General features: G+C 37.6%; 2 protein-coding genes across 7 annotated transcripts; one reads left to right on the forward strand and one right to left on the reverse strand.

The window, feature by feature from the left end:
- Positions 1-1,872: 1,872 nt before the first annotated feature.
- Positions 1,873-13,522, forward strand: LOC109101290 (exosome component 10). Of its 6 annotated transcripts, none has more exons than XM_042712792.1 (25): positions 1,873-2,087; positions 2,216-2,352; positions 4,903-5,026; positions 5,350-5,454; positions 5,618-5,771; positions 6,247-6,355; positions 6,441-6,516; positions 6,603-6,713; positions 6,800-6,943; positions 7,778-7,968; positions 8,075-8,231; positions 8,390-8,538; positions 8,629-8,679; positions 9,541-9,652; positions 9,761-9,808; positions 9,914-9,989; positions 10,086-10,195; positions 10,435-10,533; positions 10,611-10,679; positions 12,281-12,374; positions 12,482-12,555; positions 12,647-12,869; positions 12,954-13,015; positions 13,130-13,231; positions 13,304-13,522. In XM_042712792.1, the coding sequence occupies exons 1-24, from the start codon at positions 1,965-1,967 to the stop codon at positions 13,205-13,207; spliced, it is 2,676 nt and encodes an 891-aa protein (XP_042568726.1). In that variant the 5' UTR covers positions 1,873-1,964; the 3' UTR covers positions 13,208-13,231; positions 13,304-13,522. The 6 variants fall into 6 exon arrangements, with proteins under 6 accessions (XP_042568726.1, XP_042568721.1, XP_042568722.1 ...); XM_042712787.1 differs by having other exon boundaries at positions 13,130-13,203; positions 13,306-13,522; XM_042712788.1 differs by having other exon boundaries at positions 10,438-10,533; positions 13,130-13,203; positions 13,306-13,522.
- On the reverse strand, positions 13,254-21,912 carry LOC109101059 (src-like-adapter 2). Its single transcript, XM_042712802.1, has 8 exons — positions 20,235-21,912; positions 18,110-18,246; positions 17,055-17,154; positions 16,887-16,972; positions 16,424-16,528; positions 16,042-16,191; positions 15,394-15,526; positions 13,254-15,072 (listed from the first exon to the last, which is right to left on the reverse strand). The coding sequence occupies exons 2-8, from the start codon at positions 18,198-18,200 to the stop codon at positions 14,940-14,942; spliced, it is 798 nt and encodes a 265-aa protein (XP_042568736.1). The 5' UTR covers positions 18,201-18,246; positions 20,235-21,912; the 3' UTR covers positions 13,254-14,939.
- Between the last annotated feature and the right edge of the window lie 53 nt (positions 21,913-21,965).

Below are 21,965 nucleotides of genomic sequence, written 5' to 3' on the forward strand. Positions count from 1 at the left end.
GAATTGATTCCCAGCCCTAGACATCTGTCAATCAACGTATAAGGCCAGAACCAGCTTAAAGGGATACTCCACCGCAAAATGAAAATTTTGTCATTAATCACTTACCCCCATGTCGTTCCAAACCCCGTAAAAGATCTGTTCATCTTCGGAACAAAATTTAAGATATTTTGGATGAAAACTGGGATGACTGTGACTGTCCCATAGACTGCCAAATAAATAACAGTGTCAAGGTCCAGAAAAGTATGAAAGACATTGTCAGAATACTCCATCTGCCATCAGACGTGCAATCTGGGTTATATGGAGCGACGCGAACAATTTTTGTAAGAGAAGAAAAAAAAATAACGATTTATTCAACAATTCCTTTGTCAACGGTCTGCTCTGTGTCTACAAGGATGAGCTGTTATTTTTCTTTATAAACCAACACACAATTATGAAATTTTATATTTTTTTTTAAAAAATCAAATATTTTTTCAAACTTCTATTTCCACCTTAATAAATTAGATTACAATTGCTCTTTTTGGGCCACCATGATAGATAGATAGATAGATAGATAGATAGATCTATTATCAGTGCAGTCACCCAATAACAAATGGCCCAAGTGTTCCCCAAATTGTTAAATGTTAAAGTTTAATGTTTTAGCTGCTTTGCAAAATACTGTTGTAAGCCAGCAAAGCAGAGCATGCAAAACTGGTTTGTGCTTTGAAAATTATTCCCAAATAACAGTAATAATAATAAAAAGAATGGAAAAAGCCTTTCCACAAATGGCAATGTCTGAATAAATGCTAAATGCACTCTGGATGCTGTTTACAAATAAAACCGAAGAAGTGTCTTTTAAAATTGCTCACAGAATAGATTACAATTGCTCAATTTTTAAAATTAAAAGAAACATATTATATAACACAACATCTAATTTACAAAATGGTCTGAGATGTCACAATTTCTAAGTGTTAAAATGAACTGCATCATAGTCTTGAATTTATCATCTGTTTTACTTCCTTCAAACGAATATGACTTTTCTAAAATAAAAATATTTATTATTGATTTGTCTTTGTTAGTAGGAAAATTTAATATTCATCAAACTAAATGGAGTAACCCAATTTTCAAGGCTGATGATGCACGGGGCAACTTTTTGAGCAATTTTGCTGGCAGTTTCCCATTGAGAATGGGTAACACATTTCTGTTTGGATACTTTAGATGGGTCGTGGACCCTGTATATCACCTGGTTGCCCATTGATGGCAACATTGCTCAAAAAGGTTCCCCATGTATCATCAACCTTAGAGTTTATTTAGAATCTGTAAAGGTTTTTTTTTTTTAAGCCCAAAGAACTCTGCTAAAACATATTTGTATGTTTTTTTTTTATCTTTTAAGTTCTATTTTTTATATTATTTAAATTGTGTTTCAATTTGTACTTACAAAATTAAATGGGCATAGCTACAAAATGAATAATATTTATTAATAATTATTATACTAAATAAACATAAAAAAACAATAAATTAATATAAATTAAAACAATATATGGACCTTATACAGTAATATCCTGTGATGCAAGATATGGACCGTTTCCCTCTCAGATTCCACCGGTGTGAATCATTACTTCCTAAAACCATTACACAACAGCTTGGCTCTCTCAAAACATATCTATGGTCTCAAGTCTAACATATTTACAACGATCAAAATGTGTTTTTTATACGTAAATTATATTAATTTTAACCCAATGCTAAATTATTAATGTAATAATGAATTATGCAAAATTGTCGCTTTATCACTCATGTCAACATTTGCCTTCACGTCTTTAGTCAGATGCAGTTTAATTGATATCTTTTCAAAAAGGAATCTTTTTTCACATTAAAGGAATCTGTGTGTGAAAGTGTGACAGAACTGTCCTCCAGGTGGCGATATTGGCTGACCTCGACACGCGTGCTGACACAGAGGAAGAACTAATCTCGGACTTGCTGTTTTCGTTATGGCTGCCTCCTCGAGTAGTGCTGCCACCGTTAAACCGAGTGACCATTCTTCACCAGCTGAAGAAACAGAGCAGGAAACGGAGTTTTGTCGGGGATTTAAGGATGCCGAGGCGTTTGTCAAGGTCGGTGGATCGTCTCAATGTGTGAATGTCTTTGTCAGTGCTGTGATAACTGTAAACACATCGCCACGTGTGCACGCGCAGTAACGCTCGAGACTTACCTGTGATGTTCGCCGGTGTGTGTTTGACAGCACGGTCTGGGAGCGGTGGTGTCCGCCACGAAAGCGTCTGCAGCTCTTCCAGCCGCCGGGGATGAGTTTGATCTGTACCGCAGCTTCCCTGCCTTCCAGCAGTTCTGCGCCTCACAGGGAGACCGGCTCTTACACTGGTAAACACCCTTACTAGATACCACGGGGGTTTAATGTGTCCCGTAGAGAATTAGGTAGCGTTCTTGTTTATTGGCGGACTGATGTGATATAAACTCAAAATACACTGCTCAAAAAATTAAAGGAACACTTTTTAATCAGAGTATAGCATCGAGTAAACGGAATGTTGAAAGGAATTTGTTCAGGGTTTCTGCAGTTTTTAATTAGCTCTTCCACAAATTAAGGCGTTATAAAAATCCTAATCAGAGCAAAGTCTTTATATTTAATACAATCATTAAATTGTACGAAAGGCATTACATGTTGCATGCACTGCTAAAAATGAATGTCTTCCTAAGAATTGTTCTTTCTTGTTTTCCAACAAATACATGAACATTCTTAAACACTCAAAATACACTGCTCAAAAAAAAAATTAAAGGAACACTTTTTAATCAGAGTATAGCAGCAAGTAAAATTAAACTTCTGGGATATTGATCTGGGTTGTGTTTCCCAAACCATAGTTGCTAACTAAGTTAGCAACTTTGTTGGTTCAATGCAATTTTCCATTGCCAACCAACTAAGTTGCTAACAGGTTAGCAACTATGGTTTTGGGAAACGCACCCCTGGTCAGTTAAGTAGCAGAGGCGGTTGTTAATCAGTTTCAGCTGCTTTAGTGTCAATGAAATGAACAACAGGTGCACTAGATGGACAACCATTAGAAAACCCCCAAAACAGGAATGGTTTTACAGGTGGAGGCCACTGACATTTTTTTTTCCCTACTCATCTTTTCTGATTGTTTTTCACTAGTTTTGCATTTGGCTAGGGTCAGTGTCACACTGGGCCGCATGAGGCGATACCTGGACCCTACAAAGGTTGCACAGGCAGTCCAACTCCTCCAGGATGGCGCATCAATATGTGCCATTGCCAGAAGGTTTGCTGTGTCTCCCAGCACAGTCTCAAGAGCGTGTAGGAGATTCCAGGATACAGGCAGTTACTCTAGGAGAGCTGCACAGGGCAGTAGAAGGTCCTTAACCCATCAGCAGGACCTGTATCTGCTCCTTTGTGTGCAAGGAGGAACAGGATGAGCACTGCCAGAGCCCTACAAAATGACCTCCAGCAGGCCACTGGTGTGAATGACTCTGAGAAAACAATCAGAAACAGACTTCATGAGGGTGGCCTGAGGGCCTGACGTCCTGGCACACTGCCTGTCACCGTGTAGCTTGATTTGCCATTGAACACCAGAATTGGCAGGTCTGTCTCCGGCGCTCTGTGCTTTTCACATATGAGAGCAGGTTCACCCTGAGCACATGTGACAGATGTAAAAGGGTCTGGAAAAGCGGTGGAGAATGTTATGCTGCCTGTTATGATGCCTGCCTGGTCAGCATGACCGGTTTGGTGGTGGGTCAGTGATGGTCTGGGAAGGCATATCCATGGAGGAACACAGAGACCTCTGCAGGGTAGACAATGGCACACATACTGCCATTAGGTCAGACTTAGTTCCTCCTGGTGCAGGACAATGCCCGGCCTCATGTGGTGAGAGTATGGAGTCAGTTCCAGGAGGATGAAGGAATTGATACCATTGAATGTCCCCCACACTCGCCTGACCTAAATCCAATAGAACACCTCTGGGACATTATGTTTCAGTCCATCTGTCGTCGCCAGGTTGCACCTCAGACTGGCCAGGAGCTCAGTGATGCCCTGGGTATGATCTGGGAGGGAATACCCCAGACAATCCATCCTTCGTCTCATTAGGAGCGTTCCCTGACGTTGTCAGGCATGCATACAAGCACGTGGGGTCCATACAAACTACTGAGTACCATTTTGAGTTGCTGCAATGAAATTTCAGCTTAATGGTCTAGCCTGCTGCATCCTTTTTACACTTTAATTTTGAGTGTCTTTGAATTCAGCCCTCTGTAGCTTGATAATTTTCATTTCCATTAAACAATGTGGCATCTTTTCATTCCTAACAAATTACCCAGTCCATATCAGTATAGATATCCTGCATGATATTTTTGAGATCTGATGTGTTTTCAAAGTGTTCCTCTAATTTTTTTGAGCAGTATATATATATATATGCAGCGTTCATTTGCAAAAACAGATAACTCCATTTTTAAAAATTTTCAGAAATTATGTTTTTTCATTGTGCATTTCAATTAATCTCAATCAAACTGCAGCGGAGGATAGACTCTGCAAATAAACTCTTTATATATATGTATATGCGTGTATATATATATATATATATATATATATATATATAGATATATATATATATATATATAATATAAGGAAATGCTTCTCTTGGATGCAAGAATTTAGATTAAGTCTTTGAAGATTCCTATACAGTAACACATTTCCCAGAAATGATTCCAATTATATCGTACTGGATAAAACTCCTACATTTCTTTATTTAATTTTTTTTCCTTTGTAGGGCTATACAAGTTAAACTGTTTCTAGAGTCCTTGAAGAAAAACGTTACTTCTGCCTGGGCTCTTAGAAGCTTGACTAAATGCCTTTTAGTTGATTATGTTGTAACTGGAGTCTTCTTGTACTAATATCTGTGTGTATTTCTCTGACAGTATGAGCCAGATAATGCAGCACCATGGCTGTCGATCTCACATGAGCGACAGGAACAGACTGACCGGGCTGGAGGACAGGTTTGACCTGGTGGTGGACTCAAACGATGCCATCCTTGAGAAAGTGGTACGAGTCTCACACTGTGACAGCACTGAGATTCAAGATTCAGGTCTTTAACACCCATTCACACCAAGGACGATAGCGGTAGCTATTAAGTATTATTAACTGTTCTAGCTCAAGGGAATAGGGAAGTCCACACAATAATTGATAATTGATAAAAAAAAAAAAAAAAAAAAACATTTCAGCCAATCAGAGTCCACCCGACTTTAAAGAACTTGAGCATTTAAAGCAGCAGACATCATAAAAGCAGAGCATGTTTATAATGTACAGAATGCTTATATACTGTTAGTCTAGTGCTGCAAGTGTGTAAAACTGAGATCTGTGTTCAGGGCATTCTGCTGGACGAGGCGTCTGGTGTGAGCCGCTCCCAGCAGCCGGTGATGCCTGCAGGATATCAGCCGCCAAAGATCGTCGTGTCCAGCTGGAATCGCAGGGTTGGTTTCTCAGCTCATCCTTCTTTTAACTCAAGAAAATATTTGTTGATAGGAGAGAACGTCCTGTCCTGTGAGTTAGATTCATTTGATCACGTTTTGATGAACTCTGGCTGGTCACTGTGGAGAAGGTCTGGCATGATGGCAGCTTTTCTTCTCCGCGCAGGGAGGAGAGCGCAGGGAGGAGACCTTTCACCTTCTACATGCTAAAAACATTCAGCGGCCACAGCTCAAGTTCAAGGACAAAGTGGATAACAGCAACACGCCGTTTGTCTCCAAAATTTTCATCAAACCCAATGCAGTTAAACCTCTGCCGTCATGTGAGTGTGTTAGCATCATATTTCCTTTCTGTTTTTCACTACCATTGTGGACTGCTTTTTGCAAATGTATAATGCAATTATTTAGCAGTATCTGGAGGTCCAGACAATATTAAAAAGAGGAATAATATATATTTATAATTAAGATAATAAGATATATATATATGAATTTAATGTTATTCAAATGAGTTTTAATAATTGTAATAGTAAACAATAATTAAATTAAAAATAGTAATGTGTTCAAATACTAATATGATAGTACTATTAAAAAGAGAAAATATAAATTTAAATAAAAAAATACAGTATCTGGATGTCCAGACAATATTAAAATGAGAAATAATGTAAATGAAATATAAATTGAATGTAGTATTATTAAAATGATTCCCATTATTCACATTTTAATACTAAATAATAATTCAGTTAAATATAAAAAGACTAATGTGTTGAAATACTAAAATGTAAACAAATGTATGACTAGATTTTGCAGACAAACACATCCGTAAGGAGCGACCGGAGGATTTGGATGTTCCTGCTGCATTGGCTGATTTTATCCATCAGCAGAGAACACAAGAGCATGTGGACGACATGTAAGACACATTCATGTGATTCATCCAGTGTGTGTTTGAGTTATTTTACATCAGTGTTTAAACGGATTGTAATGCTGTTTCCCAGGTTTTCTCATCCCTATCAGTATGAATTGGATCATCTGGTCATGCTGGAGAGTCTGAAGTGTAAACCTGAAGTCCAGGTGAATGTCTTAATCATCCTGTTTGTTTTCCAGGAACTGGTTTGAACTGTGTTTTCAAGCTCCGTCACATTTTCTTTGTGTTTTAGATGTATAAACCTCTTGCCGAGTCCACTTGTCAGTTCATCAACACTTTAGATGACCTCGTTGCTTTGAATGAGAAGTTAGCCAAGGTGTCTGAGTTCGCTGTGGACCTGGAGGTATGACTGATTCAGGTTTTCATGATGCTGTGTAGTCGTCGTGTATCACTTTAGGTGTTCAATCCGCACAAATTCTCTGTCTACAGCATCATTCCTACAGAAGCTTTCTGGGAATCACCTGTCTGATGCAGATATCAACACGAGAGGAGGATTTCATCATAGACACGCTGGAGCTGCGCAGTGAAATGTACATCTTAAACGAGACGTTCACTGACCCTGCCATCGTGAAGGTGATTGACTTTAATATTGTGCTCTTCTATTAGATTTGTGTGCGTTTGTGTGCATAAAGGTTATTATATTTAACTGTAACTAAAGCATAAACATTTGTCACTTGAAATAAAATCAACATTAACTGAAGAAAAAAAAACAAATATAAATACATATATATATATATATATATATATATATATATATATATATATATATATATATATATATATATATATATATATATATATATATATATAATATAAACATTTAGTTGGCAAAGCAAATTTGTGCTAAAATAACTAAACTATAAAATTATAAATAAAAATATTTAACCATAAAGTAAAACTGAAATAAAATATTTAAAACTATATAGACATTTAAAAAAACAAAAGCTTATAAAAATGACAAAAACACATAATTACTAAAAATTACTAAAACTTACTAAAATGAAAACGAAAATATATAGAGTAAAATTATAGTAGTATCTCATTTATATTAAAATAAATCTTGTTTGTGTTTATGCATGGAATTTTGGGAGTTGCTTGTCAGTAAATTTGCATATGTAAATATTTCAAATCTAAAGACAAATCATGGTCTTTTTACTAATAATGTTTCCTTCTGTGCAATAAATCAGTCACCTCAAGTGACTTGTGATTATGTAACTAAGGCTGCATGGGTGGTAAAAGAAATATTAAACAATATTTTTTAATTTAACAAATTAAAATAAGTCCCACCTAACATTTATATCCAGCTGAAGGTTTCATTCATAAATGTGTCACATTATGGATATGAAATGTGCTGTGAATGCCGTTTGATGATTGCTGTGGTTCATGTTGTTTATGTTGCTCCTGCAGGTGTTTCACGGTGCCGACTCTGACATCGAGTGGCTACAAAAGGACTTTGGTCTTTATGTGGTCAACATGTTCGACACCCATCATGCTGCACGTTGCCTAAACCTCGGCCGAAACTCCCTCGACCATCTCCTGAAAGTCTACTGCAGTGTGAACTCTGATAAACGCTACCAGCTGGCAGACTGGAGGATACGGTATTGATCAGCATCACATCGCTCCTCATTGATCTGATCTCATTATGTTTGTCTGATGGCTGTAGCAGACATTGTGGTAACACTAGTGTGTGTTTTGTGTCTGTAGACCGTTGCTGGATGAGATGTTGAAGTACGCTCAGGCTGACACTCACTATCTGCTGTACGTGTACGATCGAGTCCGAGCTGACCTGTTTGAGACCAGCAACAGCCAGCCCACCCTCATTCAGCAGGTCTGGGCTAAGAGCAGAGACCTCTCGCTCAAGGTATGGACCGGTTTCTTCATGCCAACTAATTCAATATGAACATATATGAAATAATGCATTTATTTTGTTGTGGTGATCATTTTGAATCAGTTCAATTGAATCGATTAAAAGAACCAGCTCGTACAAGTGATTCGTTGTGTTTTTATATTTCTCTTTAGAAATACGTGAAGCCTATTTTTACGGAGGACTCGTACATGGAGCTGTACCGCAAGCAGAAGAGGAGCTTCAACACGCAGCAGCTGGCGGCATTCAGACTGCTGTACACCTGGAGAGACACACTGGGACGGGAGGAAGACGAGAGCACTGGGTAATGCTCCAAACCGTCTCTCTGCATGTGTCTGTGGACAGGTTCCTAGTTACTGTGTAGTTGTGATTCATGAATGTTGTTCCTCCACAGATATATCTTACCAAACCACATGATGATGAAGATCGCTGAGGAGCTTCCAAAGTAAGTTTTAAAGGGCCCACATCTTAAATTTAGTCTATACGTTTTTATTCATCAAGGTGTTTCTCTAAAATAATTTGGTGTAGTTTTTCATGAGAATTCTGTAAACTCTTGGAATAAAACAGGCTGTTTTTGCCGGTTTCATTAAATTGATCAAAAGTGACCGTAAAGACATTTATAATGTTACGGAATATTTCTGTTTTCAAGCAAATGCTGTTCGCTTTGAATTCTCTTGAACTTTTTGTTCTTCAAAGCATCAAGAAAAAATATTTCCACAAAAATATGAAGCAGCACAACTGTTTTCAACATTGATGATCATTGGAAATGTGTTTGAGCAGCAAATCAGCATATTAGAGTGATTTCTGAAGGATCATGTGACACTGAAGACTGGAGTAATGATGCTGAAAATACAGCTTTACATCACAGGAATACATTACATTTTATAATGTATTGAAGTGTACCAATCAGTTTATGCTGTAGTAATATTTCACAATATTATTAGTATTTTTACTGTATTTCTAATCAAAGAAATGGAGCCTCGGTGAGACTTCCTTTAAAAATCTTGCCAGCCCTAAACTTTTGAGCAGTAGTGTGATTGGCTAACCTCCACACAGTGTCATAATCTGAAGAACGCAAGCATTTTATGATAATCATTTATCAGGATGGGCCAAATTACTGACAAAAACATGTTGATATGTAGACACGGGTGACTTCTGAACAAGCCATTGTTTCAGCTTCGTGTGAGTGGACTAGTGCATCTGAAATCCTCTTTTCTATTCTTTGAATGCTTTATTCTTTTAAAGGCTGTGAGAGAGCTGCTCCTCACAGGAAGCTGTGTAAACACACGCGTTGTTCCCTCTCTAGGGAGCCTCAGGGCATCATGGCGTGCTGTAACCCCACTCCACCACTAGTGCGCCAGCAGATCAACGAGCTTCATCAGCTCATCAAACAGGCTCGAGAGACTCCTTTACTCAAGGTGTGTGTCTTCTCGTTTCACTTCTATTATATCATTCGTGATTTTGTAGAATATGAAATTCTAGACAGTATGAAATCAGTATTGACTAACAGTGTTGTCTCTCTTCAGGCAGAGGTACTTGCTGAAAAGAGGAAATCAATGACTCCTAAAAGAAAGGTGTGTTGGCAGATATGTTCAGCATTTTTCTGTGGATCCAAACCGGCAGAAGCAGCTGTGTTATTGAGTTTATTCTGAATTGCCCCTTTTGCTGTTGTCTTCTAGCCACAGCCCACTTCATTCGGACCGCATGACACCTCCCGCTCGTCTGAAAGTGATTTCCTGGACCTTTCCTCCTTTGGTAGGTCTAGATGTTGTGCAGACCTCATGAGTCTTAAAATTGCCTTTGTGATATTTTAAATCCACTAATTGATGTTTTCTCCACTTATGTATTTAGAAACTCCGACCAAACCAGGAGTTTTATTTTCAGAGGAGGATGAAAGTGTGAACCAAGAGGAGCGATCCTTGCACGGCCTGATAGCTTCAGCTAAAATCAGCATCTTTGTGGTAGGGCATTTTAAAAGAAATTCAGAGAAACCTGTCTGTCTGTCATTTAGCATGTTTAGGTGTGTCCGTGTGCATTCGTAAGGCTGTGTTTGGTTAACAGTCCAGTTCATTAAAGTCTAGTGGAAGTTAATTTAGTAAAATGTTGAAACATTTGTAGTTGTTAATGGTCTTACTCTTCAGTTGGATGGTATGTTTTGGGAGTGTTGATGTGTGTTGAGGATGTTTTGTCGTTTGTGTTGGAGGAGGAGGAGGAGGAGGCGGCATCTCCTGCTCATCTGAGTGTGGCACAACAAAAAGCTCACAGCATCATGGAGTCCTTTGAGAACCCCTTCAGAATGGTACAGTACTTCAGTTTAGTTCAAGCCTTTTGTCAAGTTGTGTACTTATTCACTGACATTTCAACACTTGTTTTCAGTATTTGCCATCAAAGGACATTCATATATCCACGAATGCCAAATATGACCCCTCTTCAAAGATTTATGAGGTATAGTGTCTTTGTTTCCTCTTTATACATTTTCCTCTTTATATATAATAGTTTATATTCCTTTATGTATTATAATAATTATAATAATTATTATTATGTATGAAGTTTATATCCCTTTATATATAATTAATATATTTTTTATATATACATTTTAATAAATATATTATATTTAGTACCTTTATATAATATTGTATAATAATAATTTATACTTAATAAATATATAAAATGACTTATATTTACCATTTTATTTATTTACTGTTTACTTACCATTTTGTTTTAACTTACTTTTTTTTTTTTTACAATGTATTTACTTAAGTAATGAATAAATAAATAAATAAAATTAATAAAAAAAAATAAAATGCATTTTTTTTTTTTTTTTTTTTTACATATTTATTATTCACTATTTATTATGCAGTTTTAGTAGTGTGTGTATATAGTTTTTTTGTTTTCTTATAGCAAAATAATGTCTCCAGTTTGAATGGTTTTAAACCGATGACAGAGTGGGGATGTTTAGCGTTTCTCCTTTAGGACATGCTTGTATCATGTTTAAGGTTAACAGAACAGATAGATGTTACAATGGACAGTACATTTGACAACAGGTGTCTGTGTAGGTCATTCTTACACTTCTACCAAATAAAATAAATTGCATATATAATCTCTTTCCAACAATGTACTCCCCATCCACTCACATGACTTCCCCTCTGATTTTGCACCTGGTTCTTTTACTGATTTGGACCCTCCAACTCCTGCCTATATCTCAGAGCTACTCAAAAATCTAATCCATCTTGATCAAGCTCCTACTGCTCTACTCAAAAACTCTGCACCTGTTATTTTGCGGCCTATTTCCCTTCTCATTTCTCAACTTCTCAGCACTGGTGCTATTCCTCTTGAATTAAAAACTGCAGCTGTCACACCAGCCTTAAAGAAACCTGGACTTGATCCTTCTGATATGGCCAATTACAGACCAATTTCAAATCTGCCGCTTCTTTCAATGCTAATTTCCCGTCTCTCACGGTGTTCCTCAGGGTTCGGTTCTTGGGCCTTTACTCTTCATCATCTATATGCTCCCTTTAGGTAACATTATCCATCATCACGGCTTCAACTTCCACTGCTATGCAGATGACACCCAGCTCCCTTTCCAACTCTCCCTTTCCCACCAACTCCATATCAGCTTGTATTAATGATGTAAATGCTTGGATGACCAGTAACTTTCTCAAACTCAACACTGATAAAACAGATCTACTACTTGTCGGTTCACCAAAAAATGTTGCTGCTTTACATCCAGAACTCTGCAGCTAGGGTTCTCACTTTTTCAAAGAAATCTTCTCATATTACTCCCATCCTACACAGACTTCATTGGCTACCCGTTTGTTTTTGTATTCACTACAAGATTCTCCTCATCACCTTCTTGCAGAAAGCTGCTAATATAAACATATTATAATTAAAACATACAAATATGGGGTGTTAAGGGTGCGAATCTGAAGACACCTATCAAATTGAATCAGTTTTGATTCAGGGAGTCACAAATATTCCAAAATTACTCCCAGTGCAGTGAAGGGTTCAGGTTGTATTGACTAATTTTGTTGTTCTGTTTAAAACAGATCCGAAACCGCTGGAAATTACAGAGTATTGCGCAGCAGCAGCAGGAGGCGCAGGAGAAACGGCAAGCTAAAGAACAGGCCAAGAAAGCTCAAGGTACAAACAACACCGTTTTATAGAAACTATGTGTAGTCTGATGTTTTATTAAACCATCTTGGTGATAATTTAATTTTTGTGTATAAATGTTTGTATTTGTCTTTCAGAGGAACGAAAGAAAGCCAAACTGAGCTACCAGGAGTCACTGCAAAATGTTCACACTGTCCGGCAGCAAGTAATGGTGAGGAATCGTCCGCTCACCAACTTTACAAGCTGTATTGGTTTATTTCTTCATTCTACACTCACAGGTTTTGACAATCTTGTGTTTTTAGGAAGCAAAGCAAGCTGGACAGAAAAGAGAGAGCGCTGCCAGTGATGTTGGTGAAGAGAGTCTTAAACCAAACGTTCAAGTCTCAAAGACTGAAAGTGAGACATCGGTGGCTGATCAGTCGACAAAACCTGCTCAGAAAAAGAAGAATGTTCAAGAGCCTGAAGTTCCCAAACAAAACTTCAAACCTTTTGACTACAGCAAGTCAAATTTTAAAATATTCGCTGGTAAGACATCTGCCCCTTTTCTGTCATTGTTCATATGCAGTTTTCCAGGCAGTGTCTTCATTGCTTGTATTTTTTTCCACACAGGTAAATCAAAAGAGAGTTCACAGTTTGATCCAAACAGACAAGCACATGGACCCAAGCAGAAGGTATTCACCTGTTTTGAAGCGACAAGCATTTACTGTTAAAGAATTATCTGCTTGGTTTGATTTAGCCGTGCAAGATCACTGATTTTTTTTTTTTTGGCCAATTTTGATTCTCAGAAAAACCAAAAAGGACAGAAGAAAAGTGCTGTGGGGGGCAGGAGCATGTCTTATGTACCTGCCAAATCTGACCGGTAACACACACACAACACAGCTAGACTGATTTACGAATCATTGCTGTGTTAAAAAAAAAAACAAAAAAAGCATTTATATGATGGGTTTATTTCTGTTTGCAGAGGGTCTCGCCACAATTGGCCCAAGAGATAGATGTCTTCAACTGATGGCTGACCTTCCCCCCCATTTGTTGTTTTATTTTTTAAAAGCGTCCTTCATAACATTCAGATGTTCTGCAGACTGAATTATCTGTCATGACCGTTTCAGCACAGTGTTGTGCTTGTATACATATTAATTTGTGGTATTGGATTCATCATTAAAATGAGATTTTAAAACCTTTTTCACTCATTTTCTATTTCTAAGTCTTCGATTATTTGAAGGCATAAAAAGTTTGTCCTATCATTGAAATGAGACACCCATACCGCTATGTGTGTATGTATATATGTGTATATATACACAAACACACACGTTTGAAGTGGATCAAAAAAATAATTCCAAAGTTGTCCTAAGACAAGACAAGTATCGTTTTGGTTTTAAGACGACTTTGATGAACGGTTTTGATCCACTTCAAATGTGGATTACTGTATATTTGTAATACCACAGCCTCTAGGTGGCACTGCAATGTAACAGAGCTCTTCTGATTTTTAATAGAGTGCTCTCATCAGCACTACACTGTAAGGTTGTTTAGGAACATAGCTGTATGAATATCCCCCTGCACACTGAGAGCAGACCACACACAGACATGACTTCCTGCTGCTCAAGACTGTGGTTCTCTTCTGAACAATAGGTGCAAAGATTGACAGGAAACACCTCATTCAAGATGCTTTTGTCAGCTTCTACAAATACAAAGATGACCTTGTTTTTTCTCTTGAGTTTATTTAAAAGAACATAACTTAGATCAGTTTATCACAAGAGATAGTTCACCCAAGAATGAAAACTGGGTTTTCTTACCTTCATGTTGCTCCAAACCTGCACGACTTTGAACACAAAAGAACATCTTTTAATGATCTTTTGAAGAACGTTGATAACCTAACTGTTGTGATTCCCATTGACTTCCATTATATTTTTGACCATACAATTAAAGTCAATGGGAACTGAAACTGTTTGGTTATCAACTTTCTTCAAAAGATTTTTTGTGTTCCACAGAAGAAACTCAAACAGGCTTAGAATGACGTGAAGGTGAGTAAATTACTGTCATTTTTGCATCTTTATCTCTTTAAGCAACCATATATATTTAGAAAGATTCACAACATGTGTGTCATAAATACGTATTTAGTTTGGCATTTTCAACAAAAAATGACATCGAACACTGATACCATTGATAAAGCTTCTTTGTGCTTCTTGTGATGTATCATTCTCTGATTGTGATCATATTTGTAATCAGCTCGACACTGACGAAGTTCCAGAAAATGTGAGTGGAGTGGAAATGGATGTGTGCGCCACCCAGCTGTGTTCCCCCTCCTACTCACACACTCCTCTGTCGTTCTTTCCTTCAGATGTTTTCTCTTTTATGTCCGCCAGGAGCGCGTCCACACAGGAAACTGTGACATCTTTGTCTCCAGCACCCACTCTGGAGGAACGCATGAGTCAGTGTGCGCGTCTGGGACCTTCATCCGACACTGCTTTCACTCAAACAGTTTTTACACATAAATACACGAATGAAAATAGACGCTTAGATGCATGGTTCGTTTCTGTAAAGTGTTTCATCCCATATCACAGCATCAAGAGTCCAAAGTCGTTCAAACACGTCTTCCACTCATGTGTCCCAGAGCTGACTGCACTCATCAAATTCCTCCGTCATGTAGAGGTACGAGTTAATGGCCTCCTTCAGTCCTTCGCTCACTAGAGAGTTCTCCGCACTGTCTTTACTCTGCCCGAAGATCATGGAGCTGCAAAGAAAACTTGTTTAGAAACCGCTCTACTGGGTTCTGAAAAGATGCTATTTTTTGGGATAGATGTCAAATCTGTCATCATTTACTCAACCTCAAGTTGTTCCAAACCTTTATGAATTTCTTTCTTCTTTTAAAGAATGTAACCAAACATTTGATGGTTGCCATTTACTTGGAACAAAATATCATGGAAGTCGATGGTTACCAACATTCTTCAAAATATCTTCTTCTGTGTTCAGCAGATACTCAAACTCGTACAGATGAGTAAACGATGACAGATTTTATAATCTATCTGTTTTAAAGTCACTGCATTTGACGCACCTGTCCACGTCTTTCCAGTTTATAGTGGGCCTCTTCACGGCAATCGGAGGCGGGCCGGTGACCACTGGAACATTGTTGGATCCAATGATGTAGCACGGCTCCCCCAGGGTACAGCACAGCCCGTCCGAAACTTCTGAGGGACAGTTCACACTTAAAATCTGGCACAACACTTCTGCACATTTAGCCAAAATATATATATTTGTAGCATGTCGCTATGTGGTTGCTAAGGAGTTTTGAGGTGATTTCCAGTACTGTTTACTTAATGGTCCACTACATAATCAACTTTTTTTGTTTCGTTTTTGTTTCCGACGATACAACTGCGGTCTTTGACTACTGACACCTATCAGCGTGGGTACAGCATCAAGTTAGTTAGCTGTAGAATTGCCATATTCTCAGCCATTTTCGTCGCCCACAATTTTTTCCACCACTGAAAATTATGAAGTATAAAATAGGTTTTTATAGGCACTGGAATTCACCTTTCGTGCGAGTCCACTTGATTTAAGCATTTCCTCAAAACTATTAGTAAGTTGCCCAGCCCTGATGTATGACATCAGTATCAAACACAAACCCTGTCACATACAATCCCTGGGTGTCAGTAATGAGTAACTGGCTGTATCTGTATCTGTGTGTGTGAGAGTGTGTGTGTACCTGAATAGTGTGCGACCAGGTCTGAGAGGGTCCTGAAGGTGAGTCTGGGAGAGATGTAGATCCAGCCGTTCTCAATGCAGCTGATCCGGTAGTGTCTGACAGAAGCGCGCTCCTGCGAGCTGCCCTTAAGGACTGACAGAGTGTGGTTACCTGGGTTTAAAAAAAAAAAAACATGTACATTAATACAAACTTGATTTGACATTTTCTGTAGTTCTGGGGAGTTTCCAGCGTGTTGCTATTCAGTATTTAGGTAATTGGAATGTTGCGGTGAGAAAGCAGCAGTTAAGAAAGCATCTGATTAAAGCGAAGTGGATTTGTTTGCAGTAACTCGGTAAATTGTAGGTAAATACTGGTAATATATCCATTATTAGTGCGGATGTACCTGGGTAGGTCTCACTCTCTCTGATGAGGAAGGAGCCAGGCTGATTATGGGGGAGCATCAGCAGTTCCTCTGCTTTTTGTTTGCTGAGACCCACAAAAAACCACCACCAGCAACAAAAAAAAAAAAAAGATTAATAAAAAAAACAACAGAAAAGACGAAAAAAAAAGTAGTAGGTAGAGGGTTACAACATCATGTGATGGGTGAGCAATCAGCAGGGTCACTGTAGGTACAGCTCGACCCCAAACTGATAATCAGATCACACTGTACCCAGCTGGGCCCACTCTACAGAAACCAAAACTGACATCACCGCCTCGGGGGGAATAATGATGATGTCACTTGTGATACACACTTGAACAGACCACCTGACTGTGGGTGTGATGTCATGATGTAGTGTATGCACACTCGAAACCAATAGAAGGAACCAAATTTCAAAGCGCTCCAGCGTGTGTGGGTTCAGCTCACCTGTTGTACACTTTGGCGGTGTAATTGCTGGGAATGTAGCTCTCATTTCCTGTGGCTGATGAACTGACTTTCCACCACTCTCCCTCACTGTAACACACGTTATATCATCAGATAATCATCCCGATTAAACTTCCTGTGATGAGGCACCATTGTGCAACAGCACACTTACTCTGACAAAATGTTGAGCCTCTCTCCGACTCTGATGGCGCAGTCACCCGCACCTCTGGACGGATAGTCGTACAGGGACACAACCACAAATCTACCACTGTCTGCAGATCAAAGAGCATAACAACACTTTCAGTCCAAGCATCTCAACAAGCCACATGATTAAAACATGTCATTTTTAAAGAGTATAAATTGACCTTAACATCTACAGTGAAAAATTTGCTTTATATGCAATTTTAAAATGTATGGTTTTTGGAAATATGCATTACATACATTACATAAAATTAAGTTTTAATGGATGTAATTTTACAGCATATGTTTATAAAATAATGCTTTTTGGAAGTTGAAATATGAGCCACCTTACAACTGATGGTGGAAAACAATTCAAAGTTGTTGAGTCTATTTTCTGTTTTCACTTTATTTTATTTAAAAGTCATTTTGTTTGTGCTTTTGTCAAGTTTCTTTTTTAAATGTCAATATAGTTTTTATTAAGTTTTATCATTTAATTGAGTTTATTTAGTTTTAGTTATTTTAGTACTTTAAATTAAAATGTTTTTTTTTTTTAAGTTATGATTTATTTATTTATTTTTTTTAATTTGTGTTTCATTTTTCGTTAATGATGATAACCCTGTGAATCACTTGTTATATTTTATTTACTAGTACTGGTTCTTAAACTTATTTATGTTATCAGTTATGTACATTAGGGTGTTTTATGCTACATTTAATCTTTTATCATGTGTATGAACCTTTGCATGTCTATATACTGTACGAGTATCGGTCATGTTTTATGGACAGTATATTTATATATTATATTTACTAATTTTACAATGAATTTAATAAGATATTTACAGTCTATCATTCATGTTCATAACAGTGAAGGACAAGTTATGAACTAAAATTCAACGTCACCACTGAATGCTATAGTTGCAACAGTCAATAAAAATTTGCTTGTGAATCCATACGCACATCTGAATGAGCTTCACTATTGCACGTATTTGCATTTAAGTTCTGAAATCACTTTGTGCGTATATGAAGTGTGTATTGCAGTGCTGAACTCACCCATGGTCAGCGGGACAGTGCTTTCCACCGTGTCCAAGAGAACAGCATGTGAGCTGGATCCACGCCGGTCTTTACTGGGCCGACTGCCCATGCTGCTCTGGAGAGTTCAGGCACACAATGCTGATGGGAACCACAATCTAAGGAAAGAAGAGCAAGAATATTTTAGCACTGTCTGATTTGTATTGATTTTGGTTTTTCATTAAAGTAAAAAAAAAAACTAAATCTGATGTATAGTTTGATCAGGCCATGGCTTTCTTATGTCACACTTTGAAAGTTAAGAGGCAGGATGCTGACAAACCACTTGTGCACTTCGATGAAAACTTTCCATCTGCACTTTCATTATCACACACTTTACCTTAGACAAAAAATAAAAAGAGTGACCATTCTAAAAATAGATCTGGCATAATGTTGAGAACATTCTACTATTTTCTCCCATGCTTAGTTACATCACAAGCCGTAGTTATTTAAGAGATGCATGTGTGCATGAATAAAAAAACATACACAGCCAACTCAATAGATTAAAATGATTCAGTATGCAAATAACAGGTGAAATATTAGCTAAAATGAAACCATAATATAATGTGACTCATATTCTCATATGACTCTTATATTACAATGAAGCGGCAGTAAAGTGCAGAGGTTCAGCAATGTTCCTCTGCCTTCCCACAGAGATGGTATGGAAAATGCTCACTGTAAATCATTTTACATATCTAATATGATTAACAAAGTGGATACATTCCAAGAACTTTTATGCATAATGTGTTTTCATGTGCTAAAATACCATCAACATATCTACCTTTTTTTAGTATCACGTTATAACATTGTAATAACACTTACTACATCGTACAGTTATATTGTAATAACCATGTAGTTCAATTCCCGCTATTAATAATTTTAGTAAACACACATGATGTCACCAGCGCTATAATTTCAACACCCTCATAATAATGTTTTATTAGCATTCATTCCATATCATACTGTAATGCAATGGCACTGGTCTCGCAGCTATATGACATTATGGAGCAGATGGTCACCTGGTACCACAGATGGGTCTCACTGGGTCATCAGGGTCTCCAGGTCCAAATTACAGACCTCATACCCCGGGCACCAAAATAACACGTGCGCAACTGATTACATGTCCAACATATGAACACGGCTACATCATACAGGCTTTAACAGCACGATCACATACTAACTAACACACCTACCACTAAAAGGCAGCCATTTAAAGACATTTTCTACATTTTTAAATTATCTTTAACATTACATCTCATGGGTGCACTTATATATATATATATATATATAGTTTTTTGGAACTTGTAGATTATTAGATTGTTGTAGATTATTGGAGTACGTTTTTCAAGAAATCACAATTTCAGTCTTTCTAGCTCAAAATTTTAATTCAGTGTTACTTGCTTCCTTGAAATTGTGTGTGAAATTTACTTGCAATTTCTGAATAATAATGCTTTCACCACCACCATTTTTTTTCCTCAGTGTATGGAGATAAAACACATTTTTTCAAAGATTAGAGCAAAGTTAGTAACTTCCTGTTGCAACTGCAGCGCTGAATGTCTTTTTCGCTGTATTTAAGCCATTTAATACATCTTTAAGAGTTCTCAAGTCTGAACTATAAACTATAGGAAAGGTTGTTAGAAAGTATCATTTAGAAACACATTTCAAGAATCACAGCAAACACATTTCACAACAAAAATGTCTTTGAAATGCCTTTTGATGCATGCACACACTTTTCAAGACAATTCTGACTTTGATTCAAGATTCAAGATTATGACTTACAAGTCAAAGTTACACACACACAATATATATATATATATATATTAGACCAGTCACATTTATATATATATATATATATATTAGACCAGTCACATAACAGTATTTTTTTTTTTTTTTTAGCATTTTTCTTAAAAATTATAAAATTGTTACCAGTCTTTATCCCAACCAAAAATAGTATTTTAATTACTATGAATCTATATTCACTTTTGAACATTAAACATTATTTGTACTGTAATATTGTGCTTTGGATAAACCTCCTAAATGAATAAAAGCCCACAGCACTCTGCCTTAAGTCCTTAAAAAGAGAAATTTGGACATAAAGTCTCTTACTCACCTCATGGTCCTCAGACTAGCAATGATGACAATCCTTCCTTCCAGATCTCCTCACCTGCACGTCTGCGTACGAACGTGTGCAAAAGGCCTAGAACTCAGATGGCCAAGTCAGAAAGCTATTTGGAGGGATTTCCGTAGAGATGAGAGGCTAGTTTTCTTGAGGAGCTGAGGAGGCGTAGCTGAAATCTGTTTCAGGTGAAGTGTCACTGTGGGATGCTGCTGTGGTCGTCTCAGTGTTTTAGCATTGAACACTGTGGCAGGAAGCTTTGTTTACTAGACACTTGTAGTTTCCTGTGACGTACAGGTCTAACTGTCACTCCTTTTCTGACGCACAGATGCCTGAGAGCAGAACAAACTGGAGAAGGTGTTTTGCAAATGTTCGAGCTGTACTAATACACAACACAAATGTTGGTTTAGATGAATTTCATGATGTCATGGGCTCAGTGATGCAATAATACAGACGCCAACGGAAGTAGCTCCAGAAATTTCAGGAAGGTTTCAGAAAGGTTCAGAAATTGTCTAGAGCTAGTTTTTGCATATATTAATTTCCCATATTCCCAAATGTACCAAAACCAATTGCCATAGTAATAACTGTCATGGAAACTAAATCATCAGATTGGGACGTTTTGCAAACAGACGGCAGATCTCCGAAAACGACTAGAAACACTTATGCATGCCAGGCCAGTAGATGGCGATGTCACTTTTTAAAGAAACACTACACGTCTGCACACATATGCATTCCTAAACTAAACACTGTATATGAATGCGCACGATGGTTCTGTTTCCTCAAATTTAGCATTTTTGGTAGTGCACAAGGAGACAATTTTTCAAAAACTTGCACTTTGAAACCTGTTTCAAAAATTTGAATTTTCATGCTCCCAAAACGATGTTGTCGTGTAAATGAGCAGATAAAGTTTGAAAAGGGTGTTGCATAAAGTGATGTCACTGGAGATGTTCCAACTCTAATTCCCATGACAAATGGACTAAGTTAATTATAGTCGTAGGAGGCTGCATTCCACCGGGTTATCAGTTCACCATGTGCCGATTTCAGATGAGAAGCAAATCAGCAAGTCTGCACGGAAAATCACAAACATAAAAAGTTGAGTTGATCTAGTTGAGTGATCGTGCACATCGGATGGAAAATGACAAATGTACAAATCTCTTATCAACTTATCCTTTCTGCTGCGGTCTGCTATATTAACTGCTTAAAATGAGCATGCCACAGTTTCTATAAATAGCTTTCAGATGTGTCATTTCTGACCACATGCAATCAATACAACCTACTTGCTTGCGATCGGAAACTTTCACAGCTGGCTGAGGTGACAGAAAAAGGTTCAGCGTGATGGGTAGAGCATGCAGAGCATCTGATTACCAGTGCATGAAATGGTGCTTTGAAGTGATTTGGGTCACATCATATGTTGTTCTTCCCTGAGGTCCAACTATGACGTTAGTTAAGGTTTTATTGGCCCCAAGACATGATTTGCATTCTTTGACTACTATCTACATTCTCCCAGCCACCCAAAAATGAAAACTCATTTACTCATTTACTCAACCTCATGTCATTTCACAACTTGTGTGACTTTCTTTCTTCTACAGAACACAAAACAAGATATAGTTGAAAAAGGTCTTGTGAGAGATTTAGGGCCATTCTGTTTCCATAACTGAAAATAAATTTCCAGTTTGTAGATTTTAATTAAAAGACATTTGTTTGTTTGTTTGCTTGAGTGCAATC

This window comes from Cyprinus carpio, chromosome A23, assembly GCF_018340385.1.
Source record: "Cyprinus carpio isolate SPL01 chromosome A23, ASM1834038v1, whole genome shotgun sequence".
Lineage (NCBI taxonomy): Eukaryota > Metazoa > Chordata > Actinopteri > Cypriniformes > Cyprinidae > Cyprinus > Cyprinus carpio.